At 38.9% G+C, this 14,794-nt stretch overlaps 1 protein-coding gene across 1 annotated transcript in view; it reads left to right on the forward strand.

The window, feature by feature from the left end:
* Window positions 1-14,794, forward strand: part of VCAN (versican) — a 93,832-nt gene that overhangs the window by 41,335 nt on the left and 37,703 nt on the right. The window contains exon 7 of the mRNA XM_075180463.1: window positions 3,616-6,240. Within this exon, the coding sequence (XP_075036564.1) occupies window positions 3,616-6,240 (2,625 nt within the window). The remainder of the gene's footprint in view (window positions 1-3,615; window positions 6,241-14,794) is intronic.

Raw genomic sequence — 14,794 nt, forward strand, 5'->3', positions numbered from 1 at the left:
TCATTTAAATAAGTGCAGTGCAACAGATTCATGAAAATACTGCAAGCCTGGGGGTCTCTAAATGTAGTCATACAAAGCTAAGGCTAGCTTTTCTTCTTTACATATATATTTTCCACATACTCCAAAAACATACTAGTAGGTTAATTGGCTGCTATCAAAATTGACCCTAGTCTCTGTCTGTGTGTGTCTGTATTAGGGAATTTAGACTTTAAGCTCCAATGGGGCAGGGACTGATGTGAATGAGTTCTCTGTACAGCGCTGCGGAATCAGTGGCGCTATATAAATAAATGATGATTATGATGACATAAGGAAACCATTATTGCCTTATTGCAAAAATATGCTTGGAACAAAATTGTAATTAATTTCCCTCAAACTTAAAAAAAAAATGTTGTGCAACTTCACACAGAGAAACCAATAGATGTCTCTTAACCTTTAGTGTTGCTTAAATTCTTCAGCCAAATCACTTCCTGTCTGACATGGAGATGTAAGACCTGCCTGACGCAGGTAGCATATGTTCATTTATCTCAGCACCTGAAAATAATTTAAAGATATCTTTTGTGATTTTTCCTATTATTAAGAATATATCCCAACTAAGCTCACATAAAAGGAATTTAGTCCCGCCCAGCCTTAAAACATTGTTTTTTTTATATTATTGAGTCATGAATATTGGTTTTTCTAAGGATCTAAAAAAAGAGATTAAAATGTCAGCTTTCAGTCATAGATGACCATTTATCTACAGTTTACAGTAGTAAACTGGATTCTCTTTCTATATGACAAATCTTGCTTTAGTTATTGTGATACACCCACATATTTTACAGCAGTGTAATGATTGGATGACATCATTCACATCGGGATTTCAGCAGGGAGACAGTGATTAAATAGGTGCATGGTGATTAGCAGTGTAGGTTTAACAGAACAGTCATTATTTATGGGGAGCATTAAAGATGTCTGAGAAACTATCAGCCAAGAGACAACGGGTTCCATTAAACTGTTCATTAATTAAGGGTACCTATTTTAAACAAACAGTGGCAGCCAATTAAGTAGTGCAAAACAGGTGAGGCAGGGCACAAAATCAGCTTTGCTCCCGCTGTGTCATCCATATAAACCATACTTGCCAACTTTTCCTCGTTGGCTTCAGGGAGATCCCGGGGGAGGTGGGCTTGATGAATTGCATCATTTTGGTCCAGCCCCCTAAACGGCTGTCACAATTTTGACCAATTACAGCAGGGGGTGGGGCTAAGATGACGCAATATTTGCGGCATTAAGCCCCCCCTGCCACTTATCTATTGCGGGGATAAGAACCGGGAGGTTGCTCTGCTTTCCCGGGAGGTCTCCCAGAAATGCGGGAGTCTTCCGGACATTCTAGGAGAGTAGGCAACTATGCGTTAAAGAAAAGCAGCTAATGAATCTCTAGAAACTGAAGTGGATTTTATATTTCTGTCTCCATTAAGTCATGTTGTCTTACCTGTCAGTCATTGATTAAATCTTGGTCTCCATGAAAATTGCCACCTTCATAGGCATCAAAACATGGACATAGGACACAATTTCTGAACTGTGTCATCATGCCACAGATGACGAAGCCAACCACGTCTTGTACTGGCTCAGCATCAGGGAGAATGCCAGACTCTTCAGGGAGTGAGGGAGATCACTCCTATTTCAGGGAGTCTCCCTGACATTCAGGGAGAGTTGGCTATAAACCAGTATGCCTAGATTTCCACCAAAATGCATGTGTTTGTGGAGCAAGTTAAATGGAGGAGTTGGGCGAGTGAGGACTGGAAAGTCCTCACTCTCCCTACTCCCTACTAAGTAAAGGTTAGCCGCACTGGTGCTCCTAGTTTTGTGGAGCTCTAAAGAAATGACATTTGATTTTTTAAGGGCAAGATTATTGAAATAAGATAATAGGATGGCAAGTGAGTGTTTTTTATGGCAGATGGTAACATGGCGATTTTCACTTCACAAATGGATTTGAATTGTGCATCAGCTCATCGGCAGTCATCAGTTCTTGTTATACTTTAAATGGGATGCATTTTGCGCCTTTAGGGGACTTTGGTGAATACAGGGTTTTATAGGCACACTCCAAATAAAGGTATAAAACGCTTCACACACAAAAGAGACACATGTAATAAAGACCTTAGGTTGAACTTCAATGTGGTGTTTACACTATTACTTCTTGATATTTTCCTGCCTGTCCGCACATTAAGGCACACTTCTAGTCTCCTTGTGAAGGCATCTCTAGAGAGCGGAAAGTAAGCAAGCACCTTGAATTGTGCTGACCACGTAGCTCCCTGTTACAAAACCAAAGTGTTCTACAGAGCTTATCCAGCGCTCTTTGTAAGTCACCTACAGTGGAGACAGCAATTTTGTGAGATGAGACAATATTTAGAAGAATGTAGTCTCATGACCATGGGCATGGAGATTGATATTCAAATAAATAATTTGTAAAAGGAAATTATAGTCCCTATAAACTGTCTTTATGAAAGCTCTAGGATGTTGTGGTATTGTCAATGTTTCCCTTTTGATTGTATTGTTGGAAGGTGATTTAAATCTATTGACAAGTAGCTATTAGTAACCAGCTGAATTGTAGAGTTTTAAAGACCTGTTACCAGGCAGAACTCCTTTTCTTCACTCCTCCACCCTCTTCTATATCATATTCTAAATCTGGAGGCCTAGACTGTAAAAACAGCTGATATAGAACAGGATTAGACACAAACACACACTATGACCCCGCCCCTTGCTGTGTAATGCTGTGATTGGTGAACTTCTGCAATATTCCGGGAGAGTAGACATATATGGGGTTATGATAGAGATATATATCATTACCCAGTTGCATACTAACTGGGGGTGATCAGCATACAGATTATTTATATAGGATATACTATGACAGCAGAGACGAGTAAAGTTTCGGTGGCATTTTGCATTAATCAAATTTTGTAGCAGAACACTTAAGGCCTAAATCGACCAAAGAAATTTGTAGAATTCCATGCCTAAATGTGAAACGAGGCCAAATAATCCACAAAACAGTTTTTAAAATTTCACTCATCTCTAAAAGTGAGCTTCTGCACTTTTTAAAACTTGCCATTCCAAAACCTAATTGCACGCTTGCTGAGTGTACATTAAAGTAGTATTTTCTTTACAAATATACTGCATTCGGATTGTATGTTAAGCTGAAACCTGAAATAACATCCACAACATTTATGGTATAACTACTTTATTGTGCATTAAAAAAAAAAAATCACCTAACAGAGATAGAAGCAGAAACAAAATAAGTCTATCTTTAAGCAGCACAGGTATTTACCACATGATTTGAGAAAATTTACAAGAACAGGAAATTACTGTTTAAAACTAAGAAATGCTGTATAAAAGTATAATTGTTTGGCAATAACTCCTGAGAATAAGGAAACCATTGAATATTGTATATTTTTTGAGTAATATTTTGGCAGGAGGCCTTTACAAGCTACTGAAACAACATAATAAAATGTGATTTTATTTTACATTTATTGTAACATTTTCCAATTTTTTTTTTCTTTAAATAGCAATATATGACTGGAAAAATAATACACAATAAACAGTATAATTTTGATTTGCTTTTAATTACATTTTGTTTTTTCTTTGCAGATAAAAAAAATATTACGGAATCTGTTTCTGTCAGACTGATACTACCAACAGAAGCTGTTACTCAAAGTTCCATAAAAAAGCTGGAAGTACAACCGCTGAAGGTCACCCCAAAGCCTAGTCTACCTACGACTCAGCCATCTGTAAAAGAAACCGCTGTGCAGTCTGCTGTACAAGAGAGTGCTGTACAAGAGAGTGCGGTGCAGGAGGCCAGCACCCAACCAACAGAGTCCTCAACAGATTTAGAAAGCTTGTCACGATTATTAGTACAAGAACCAACTACAGCGGCTCCTGTGACTACCATTTCAGAAGACATTGGCACTCAGCAGGACAAAGACATAAGTTCAACTTCAAAGGTCACTGCCCAAGATATTTCTCAACCTCCTTTTACTGTTGAACATTTAGGGACCAGAGACACAGTGGTACCTTCACTGAGCCCTTACGCAGAGGAAATTACTGAAACTAAAAGTACTCGACCAAGTGATGATTTAAAAGATGGTCAAGTACCATCTGAACATTACACTGAAACAAGCTATGTAATAACAACAGAAATCTCAACTGATTCTCAAGTAGCAACACTCCAACCAGAAAAAGAGTTGCTGGAAACATTCAGTTCTGTCACATTGACAAAAGAGGTATTATATCAAAGTTCTCAATCTCCCAAAGAAACTATGGAAGCTAAAAGTGAAGAAATTATTCCAACAGTTATTATTCCACATGACATTACTCAAGATGAAGATGAACTTCATAGTACATCGGCTCCAATGCCTTCTAGCACTCCTGAGTCTTACAGTGTATCAAGATCAGGTTTAGAACAGGCTAGTGTGACTACGAGGGAATCATTCACACCACAAGCAGTGGCTTCAAGTAAACAGCCTGTATTGGATGTATTCACAGTATTCAAACCTGCTCTGGACACCAGTAGCCCGTCTTTACCAGATGAGATCACAGCAGCATATGAGGAAGCCACTTCTGCAGATAAAGCTGTGGAAACTGTCACAGAGTCAAAGCAACACTTAGATCCCACCAGTATAGCTGGAGAAGAACAATCATTGACTTCTGAAACTTCAGATAATGTGGTTTTAATTGCCACTGAGCAGAGTTTAACCACCGATCTACCTAAAGAAGAGATTGTGGTGTCTGTGGATCCTGAAATACCATCATCTACTTCCATACCAGTTGTACCTGAAAAATCAGTTGATGACACTGATAAGACAACAACATCACCATCCCAATTGAAAGATATAGTAACTGGAGACGTTTTGGCATCTACTCTTTACCCATTTGATAAAACAGAGGGCTCGGGAATGCTTCAAGAAGACATTCAGTCTACAGTGACTGCTTTGGTTCAAACAGACAAACCATTTTCATTGGCTCCAAAAGATTTAAGTACACAAGCATATTTCGATAAAACATCAGAAGATATCACTGTAGTACCTGAAGATTTTGAGAAAGTAAAAGATATTACAACTGTATTAACTGAAACAGCATCTGCACAAGAAAGCGAGACAGCCAAGATATCAGCACAACCCAAGCCAGCAGAGAGCACAGAATCATATCCAATTTCTCCTAGACCATCTGAGACTTACACAGAAATATCAGTTACAAAAGAAGTCTTAGTTTCAACTCAATCAATAGATTTGGTTTCTGAAGGAAGTGGAGTAGACCAGGAAGCAGAAATCACACCAACTGTAACCGACGGAGTCCAAGATGTTACAGAAAGGGCAGAAGTTGCAATTACTGCTATCCCTACTGTGACACTTGGTGAAGATGAAACAGACAGTGTTACTTCACAAGTGGCATTTAAATATGTTGCTGAGACTGAGATGCCAACTGTAGATGTGACTGAGGAACAGGAGCAAGGAACAACTATTGCTCCACATGTTCAAGACTTTGTGAGTCATTCCATTGTAGATATATCTTCTCCCAAAGAGGAAACCCCAGCACCTCCCATTACCATCAGTTCTGTATTGGGTGACACTTCCGAAACCAAAAAGTCTGTTACAGACTTAGAAATTGAAGGATCAGCAGAGGTAGAAGAAAAATCGGTAGTTGATATAGAGATATCAGTAGCAACAACCGAGCTTCCATCCAGTCCTCAGGAGTCTGTGACAGATTCTGTGCAATTTTCACCAGAAATTCCCACTGCCACACTACCAGCCACAGCTACAGCCAAAGAAGTCATTGAAGGTTCAGGCATAAGTGAAGAACAACAAGTAACTGAAGCTCCATTATCTTCAGTGACTGAGAAAAGAGTGAGTACAGGAGATGCAACTGTGACCCCAAAAGAGATTGTAGATGTACATACAACATTACTACCCCCAGCCATAACTACTCAAAGACCAGTTTTGATTGACGTGGAACCTGGTGATGAAACTAGTAAAGGAACAATCGTGATTGGAGAATCTGTTTCTCCTATAAAAGCCACAACTGAATATGATATGACAAGTAAAAAAGCAGAAGGAGAAATTGATTCAGAGTATATCACAAGTGGAAGTACAGAAGCACAAAGTAAAGAACCCTGTGATGACACCACAAGTGTATCGCCAACTGATTCTACTGAAGATGGGTTTCAGGTCCCTCAAGTTATCAATGTGATTATTGTCAGTGTTTCTGATAATGAAACAGGTACACTTTTACCTTCTGTTATTATTTCCTATATTTGCTATATAACTAGATACACATGTTGATGTGTCTTAATTGTAAAAGTGAAAATAGCTTTTTCTAACAGACACTTTGGGCTAGATTTACTAAGCTGCGGGTTTGAAAAAGTGGGGATGTTGCCTATAGCAACCAATCAGATTCTAGTTATCATTTTGTAGAAGGTACTAAATAAATGAAAGCTAGAATCTGATTGGTTGCTATAGGCAACATCCCCACTTTTTCAAACCCGCAGCTTAGTAAATCTAGCCCTTTGTATTGGTCAACACCTCATTCTAACAGATGGTTAACCGGAGCATTTAGCGCCCTTATATAGTGCTACTTTATATTTAAAAAAGAAGTGGAACTCCTATGCATACTTCATAAGGACAAAAAATATACGTAGGAGGCTTGGTCATACCATGCTGGGGTCATGGTCGGTCTAGAGTGAGCCAGATTAGCACTTAACAAGTACTAGATCACATCCAGACCACTCCAGTCTACCGTACCACTGTCCCCACAGTTGGGATAAATTTCTGGCTGTTTGGGACAGTGGGGCTTACAAACCTCACGCTCCCTGTAATTTATATCCCACCCTTCCTCTACTCTGTAATTCATTTATTTTCTCACTGCATGTAGTTCATTTTCCCCCACCCAATCTGCAATTCATTTCCAACCCTCCCTTTCACTGGTAATTAATGTCACACTCTCTCTAACCCTCCTGTAATTCATTTCTCACCTCCGTCTACTATTTGATTAATGTCCTACCCCTACACACCCACTCAACTGTGGTTTACCGTCCATGCAATTAATTCCCCACTTTCCCTCTCTGTTGTAGTCCATTTCAAAACCTACACTCATTCGATCCTCCCACAATCTGTATTGCTTTTCTTTCCCTACCTGTCCATGGTTGTTCATTTCTTACTCTCCCTCCCTTCATTTAACTTCCATGTCTCTCCTAATTTATTTCTCACCCTTCTTTACAACTACCATCCTTTGGTTCATTCTCTCCTCATGCAATTCATTTGTCAACCTCCCTTTCCCCCAAACCAATGCCATCTTAAATATCCCCTCCCACCAATTTCCATACCAATAAGTAATAAGCTGTACTTTGAGCTTCCGAGTTACTGTGCTTTTTGTTAACTGTTCCGTGCTGTCTCACCCTGTACCGCGTTTCTGTCTGTCTGTGTACGGCGCTACGGATACCTAGTGGCGCCCTATAAATAAATACTAATAATAATAATAATAATTCCCCATTCATGGTTGCTGACTGCTTTAGGGATTGTAATGGTCTGGATCCTGGATTGCACAATCCCAAAAGACACAGTCTCCCATGTTTTGCTTGCAGCGTTCAGATGATTTTCCCCTGCGTTCAGAGTTATGCAGGGAGGAGGGAGAGTTTCAGGCATCAGAAGATTTTCGTGACTCCCTGCCTAAAGTGGATAGCAAGCCGTGAGTTAAGTGTGCATGAGTGCCATGCTGTCTGACAATATCCCTGTCGGGTCAGAGCAAGCTCACTTAATTCCAGTGTATCAACCATGCGTGCAATATGTGTCAGAATGCTGTTCTACTGTGTTCTAACAGAAAATTACCCGGGCCTTTGTACTCACTTTGTAATGTAACTCTTAATTGATATTTATGGTATTACTAAACACTGTAGAGGACACTTGCCTGCGCTCTCAGAATGTCAAAGAGACTCCAGAGATTTTCTGGGAAGTGGCTGGGCCTTGATGACGAAATTCAATGCGGATTGCATCCTCATGGTCCCACCCATGCTGCGTGATTGGACCTCATCTTCAGGATATAGAAGAGGGGAGGTCCAAAATGCAGGCAAATTTGCTGTAGTTTGGCTTATTATACCAAGTTAGAACAACTAATATAATCATAGTGATGCATTTTATGAGGACAAGGAAAATCTCAGAGCAGATTATACGCATTTTGAAGCATGTAGAACGACCTAGTCATAATGCTTTGCAAGGTAATATTATGAGTGTAGTGAAACATCAAAATCAACCTTTACGCATCCTCGTCTGAGTGTCCAGCACAGTAATGAAAAACCAAAATAGGCCCTTGTGATGTTACCCCAAGTGGTGCACATGGCATTATAAGGGAGATTGGAGTGGTCTGGAACTGGTCCAGATAGAGCACTGTATTAATGGGGCTTACATTACATTTTTTTTTTACAATTTCTTAACATTCAAACCTTTGAACTCTATTAATGACACTTGTTTATTGTGTAGACTTTTGACTTTAACAGTTTTGATAAAAGGGTGTCTTTTTAGTTAATTACAGTATTGTTGTTTGGCCTCAACTGTGTTAGACTTGGATGTTAGGATTATTTATTAAATTATCAGTTACTGGAACTCATGAATAGACGTCCATTTGAAAGTGTGTGTATGTGTGTCTGCTATTATAATTTATATTTTTTGATGCATACATTTATTGCTTCAGTATAAAACCTGTCAGTGGATGCAGGTGCATATATTAATAAGCCAAATGAATGACACACATTTTCCAGTGTGGCAGGAACAGGTTTAATGTAGGTGTAGAAGTTAAAATAAAAAGTAATTGGAAGTCATAGCTTTGTGTCATAAAGTGCCTTGTACTGTATAATCTGTGTATAGTTTAAAACATTGATGAAAAAGACAAAATTAATAGAATAGTAGGACATAATCATATCACATCTTAAATACAATTGCAAAACATGGAATTGGACATACGTTTATCAAGCTGCGGGTTGAAAAAGTGTTGATTCTAGCTGTCATTTTGTAGAATGTACTAAATAAATGATAAATAGAATCTGATTGGTTGCTATAGGCAACATCTCCACTTTTTCGAACCCGCAGCTTGATAAATTTACCCATAGGTCTTGCTAAGCAGCTGCTTGTGCTGTGCAATCTACGGTCCCATACCCAATGACGTTTGTGTTACTAGTGTTTAATTATGCTACTACAACTATTGTAAAATTGGGTGACAATGGATCATATATTCTAATTACTTAGCAATTTTACTAGTGTTGGGGTGCATTGCATTTTTAAGACCAGATCTTGCTCTATCCATATGCATTTACCAAGGGTAAAAGCATTACAGAAGCTTACAGTGAACTACAACTGGCCCCCAAATGCTAATAAAATGTGAGTGAAAATGTATATTGCTTTAAAAAAAATGTAAATGCAATGGCAGTGGGTACCTGCTGTTAGCAGAGTGGTGGTTTATAAACTGACCTTATACAAGTGTTATATACAGAAAAATAAACGTATCATTGGAACCTGCCAGCTCTCCACACTTTAAAACAGAAAGGTAATCAGCCTGTGGCTGCCCAGTTGTTGTGGAACTAAGTTCAAGCAGACCCCATGTAGCTGATTGTCAGAGCATTCCAGGACGTGTAGCTCAACAACAGCTGAAGAGACACAGGTTGCATACCTCTGCTCTAGTTGTAACTCAGAGAACAGTCTGAGAAAGACAGCTAATGGCTGAGTCACATGGTAGTCAGTAGGAATGTCCTATGAGTCAATGTTCAAAGCTTGAGAAGTTGTATGATGGCCTGTAAATTGTTTTCAAAGTTAAAGTAGGTGTCAAGGACAAAATATCTTAACAAACAATATTATATATCTAATATATATTTACATTATTCACATTTTATTCACAGACACTTTTCTGTACAGAGTATCATATTGACAGTTGTTTTAAGATTAAGGGGCAGATTTATTAAACTCTGTGTCTGTCAAAAGCCGCCGTGTTCACCGGAAATAGGTCTTTTATCAGGTATCACAGTATCGCCACCTCAGGATACTTATCAAAAGTACCATATATAAATAAATAAATATATATATATATATATATATATATATATATATATATATATAATATAAATGTCTAGTGGCGTGTGTTAGTCTGTCTGTGTGTGGAAAAAATAAAACCAAGCTGCAGCGCCACCTGCTGGGCGGAGTTATACACTGACCTACTAAATTCTTAGTGTGTGTGGGAAAAAAAATTCAGAAAGGGCTGAAATTTGGTATACTAAGAAGTTTTTAATTTGTTAATTTAATTTGTTAATTGTTAAAAGTGTTTATAAAGATTTAAAAAAATATATATATATATTTCTTGAAGGAGAAGTGACAGTTGGGAGTGGTTGGTGGTTGCCGGGGGTGACAGTGGGGAGTGGTTGGTGGTTGCCGGGGGTGACAGAGTGAGAGGAGTGTGATACTCAGGACCGCTGAGAGAGATCCCTGTGTCTGGATAGACATCTGGATAGATGTGGCGATGAAAATGAAGGATGAGGTGATGGAGAAGAATGATGAGGTGGTGACATGTGGACAAAACCAAGTTAAAAAAGGGCGCTTACGTCGGGAAGTAACGCTCTTCCCCTGAGGAGGCCTGGGCTATGGCCCAAATGCATGACAAGAACCTTAACACCTTAAGTAGCTTGATTTGACTAGAATGCATGAGTATCATGCATGGGTTAACTTGTATGTATATATATATATATACATAGTGGGATCTGGTGGGCGGGGCTTCCGGTGCTGGCAAGTAGCCGGACGATAGTCAGGGACTGTGGGCTAAGATAGTGTGCCAGGAAGCCACGGATTATTTGTGTTTGTGATAAGCTGCTTTATGCTGCAAATATAACAGCTACTTCTTCAGAATACCTGGAACAATGAGTCTTTATTTGGTGATTTCTACAATATATATATATATATATATATATATATATATATATATATATAAGAAAACAGGGATACTCTGCACTCTCCAAACACATAATTAATGCTATACCAAGTACTGTTCTATATTAAAAACAGGGAATGTTAGTTCCACATATTGCAATATATGTTTAAGCTGACCAACTCACACCAAAGTCTTCCCATTCTGTCCAGTCCTAACATGATCAAATGCTATACTATTTTATCTGGGCTTAAGGCTTACCTGCACACCGCTTTTAAAGGCAAGACTTTCCCAAGCACTAGCAGCCATGGGAGACCTGGGACTCACCTGACACAAGTTGAAATGAATTAATGTAAAGAATGGGGTGCAAGAGTCATGGGACTTACATTGTATAAACAAAAACAGACATAGATCCTCTGCACTCATCATGTACAGACTGGGGTGCAAGAGGGGGTTGCCAATATTGTATAGACAAGAAAACAGGGATAATCTGCACTCTCCAAACACATAATTAATGCTATACCAAGTACTGTTCTATATTACAAACAGGGAATGTTAGTTCCACATATTGCAATATATGTTTAAGCTGACCAACTCACACCAAAGTCTTCCCATTCTGTCCAGTCCTAACATGATCAAATGCTATACTATTTTATCTGGGCTTAAGGCTTACCTGCACACCGATTTTAAAGGCAAGACTTTCCCAAGCACTAGCAGCCATGGGAGACCTGGGACTCACCTGACACAAGTTGAAATGAATTAATGTAAAGAATGGGGTGCAAGAGTCATGGGACTTACATTGTATAAACAAAAACAGACATAGATCCTCTGCACTCATCATGTACAGACTGGGGTGCAAGAGGGGGTTGCCAATATTGTATAGACAAGAAAACAGGGATAATCTGCACTCTCCAAACACATAATTAATGCTATACCAAGTACTGTTCTATATTACAAACAGGGAATGTTAGTTCCACATATTGCAATATATGTTTAAGCTGACCATATATATATATATTGGTTCCCATCAGTAGAGCATAATAGGGGCTCCAGAGTGATAAGTAACTCTTATCTGGATAGTAGATGCTATGGTGGCTAGGCATCAAATGCCCGTCTGCCCAAATAACAGAGTATATTTTTACTTGTTCTGTTAAGTTCTTAATTTAAGAATATAAGGACTAATAAACCTTTGAACTGTTAAAGTACAAGAAAGGTTTTACACGGCTGGGAGTTATGTTACTGGCATACTTCATGTAGTCTTGGCGTCTGAGGGGTATTTAGAAACTTGTCACTACTGGATTTTACTGATTCTCCCACAACAGAGTAGATTTCACTAGGACACCGGAGTCGATTTACAGCTTAGAAAAAAATCTTTCATAAAACAGGTTGAATAGACTAATTCTATTCTCTTCTCTGCTGTATTGAGTGTGCTTAACAAGCTGAATCCTATTTTATGAGATCACCCGTCTCCATTCACAATTTAAGGGGTTTCATTTTGAGGGCTTCCCATATTTTAACATCTTTTGTAAGCTTCCTTAGATACAAGGATGTGTTGCCATTATACAACATACAGTTCTTAGGAAGCATACACAATCCTTCCAGTCTTTTGTTTGTCACCAAGGAAACATCTCACTTTGACACAATGATTACACACTTGAAGTATTCTTTAGTTCCTTGTACACCCAGTGCATATATAAATCATCACTATTTTACAGCAGACTTAGGCAACCTGTGTCTTTTGAGCTCCTTGTAAGACTACATGTCCCAGCATGCCTAGCATGACGCTGATATGCTAATATGCTAAAAGTCATGCAGCACTCACATATCTACAGAACCTATGGGAATATGGAGTACAATTAGTGCTACTACAAAATTACCACATTGCTCACTGGCAAATGGACATTCCCCTTAAAAGTATATAAAGTTACACCCACTGTAGGGGCTTTCTGGGAGTGAGCTTGACTTTAATCCCACTTTTTCCCACAGTAGTGTTAGTGCTTTTCATGCTTGAGATATTTCTTTTAATATTCATGTCCAGGTGATGACTCTGAGATAGGCTTCTGAAAAGCAATTACCACATGTCCCAGACTTCAGCCTGGAGGGTGGGAAATACAGATGTGAGGTTTCTTTTGAAATGAGAGAGCTATTATAGGAAATGTTTGACTGCTTTATACTTACTTACTGTAAACTTGTCAACATAATGTATACTGGTATTAGAAGTAAAGAGAAATGAAAAGTAAATCAAACTGGGATATAGCGCTAAGTGCTCCGCGCTGCATAGTGCTTTTCCTACTGTTAGTCCACAGTCAGAGAGGAGGAGTTGACCGGAGTGAAGGCGTTCGCTGCAAAGTGCGGAGAAAGGTCATTGGTGGTCTTCATGTTGAAGAGCAGCAATGAAATGAGATTTATTTTTATGGAGCAAGATTATTGAAAGGAAATAAAAGAGTGTAAAAGCCTTTCCCAGTCTGCGAAAGGACGTCAAATTTGCATCAGCTCAGAACTGGCGGTCTTTGGGTGGGACCTGTTTTGCTCCTTCATGTTACACTTCTGCAGTGAGGGACTTTCCAGGTGTACTCTGAGCAATGTAGTAGAAAGCTTCTCACATACACATAATTCCCACATGTAAAAAAACAATAATCCCCATGTCTACTGTCATTATTAACTAAAGCCATTTGCACAGTGCATCTCTGCAATGAACACCAAGCTGCACTTCTTGTTTGATGAGACGTATCCTAAGAGTGGAAAATAGGAGTTCATTTAGAAAGATGCTGTGGTATCATCCAGGGGCACTGGGGTAAAATCAGGATGTTTTGCAGTGTACGTCAGGTGCTCTTTGTGAATGACAAACCTAAGTATACAGTCTCTTCCGCCATATATGACAAATTGGGTGCAACAACAAGCTCAGGCATTCAATACAATAGGAGGGAGATTTCTCTCTCTAAGTAGCTTACTGCTTGCATTTAAATGTTAGCTGTATAGTTCATGGAATAAAGGACAAATGATTTAATATAGGTGGCTTTGTGGTATAGCAAGATGTTTGTTTCTGTTCTCTACATTAAGAACATTTGCTTCTATGGAGGGGTACATTTCGTGGGAAAGTGGGTGAATATGACTTAAAAATTGCTGTCATCGTTTTCAAGTTGCTGCACCGCCCCCTCCTGGTTATCTATGTAATATCATTGTTATATACATTTGTGATGATGGTACATTGGTTGGGAAATGGGTTCACTTCTGTACTGACTAATAATCTCCCAGAAAGTCCAAATAAGTATAATATTTTACAGAGTATATTATTTTATTTAATCCTGGACACAGATTTAAGCCACATCTCTGCCCAGTCAAGTTCAAAGTCTAATTTCAAGCCCCTCCAACATGACCCCTTCTATCTATTACAAAATGTTCTGATCCTGAACTTCCCACTTAATTTCCTGCAGCAGTCACTTGCGCTGGACTAATTAATGCATGTTTTGAAACACTCTTCTCAACAATTAAATCAGCCCTGGTTACTGAAGTAGGAAATTAAGTGGGATGTTTGGGAGCAGAGCATTTTGTACTATGAAAAAGGGGTCATATTGGAGGGCCTGTAATTTTGGTAGTCAGGAACTTATCCAAAGGTCTCAAGAAAACAATACTGGTCTCCCAGCAACATAAAATCTGTGCACTAAATCACAAAGTCACCCCTGGCTCAAAATAACAACATATTGTGCAAAATGAGAAGATACCACTTTCTTCTTTCCTCTGACAGTAGGTATCGCTTAGCTTTACTGACGTATAGGTGGTGTCTCTATGTCATATGTGCTTAGATCATGGTCGCATGCAATATCTGAGCAGACGTCTCGTTGTCAGAGGTTGGGACCAGTGCTTACTTCATAATAGA

This window comes from Mixophyes fleayi, chromosome 1 (assembly GCF_038048845.1).
Source record: "Mixophyes fleayi isolate aMixFle1 chromosome 1, aMixFle1.hap1, whole genome shotgun sequence".
Lineage (NCBI taxonomy): Eukaryota > Metazoa > Chordata > Amphibia > Anura > Limnodynastidae > Mixophyes > Mixophyes fleayi.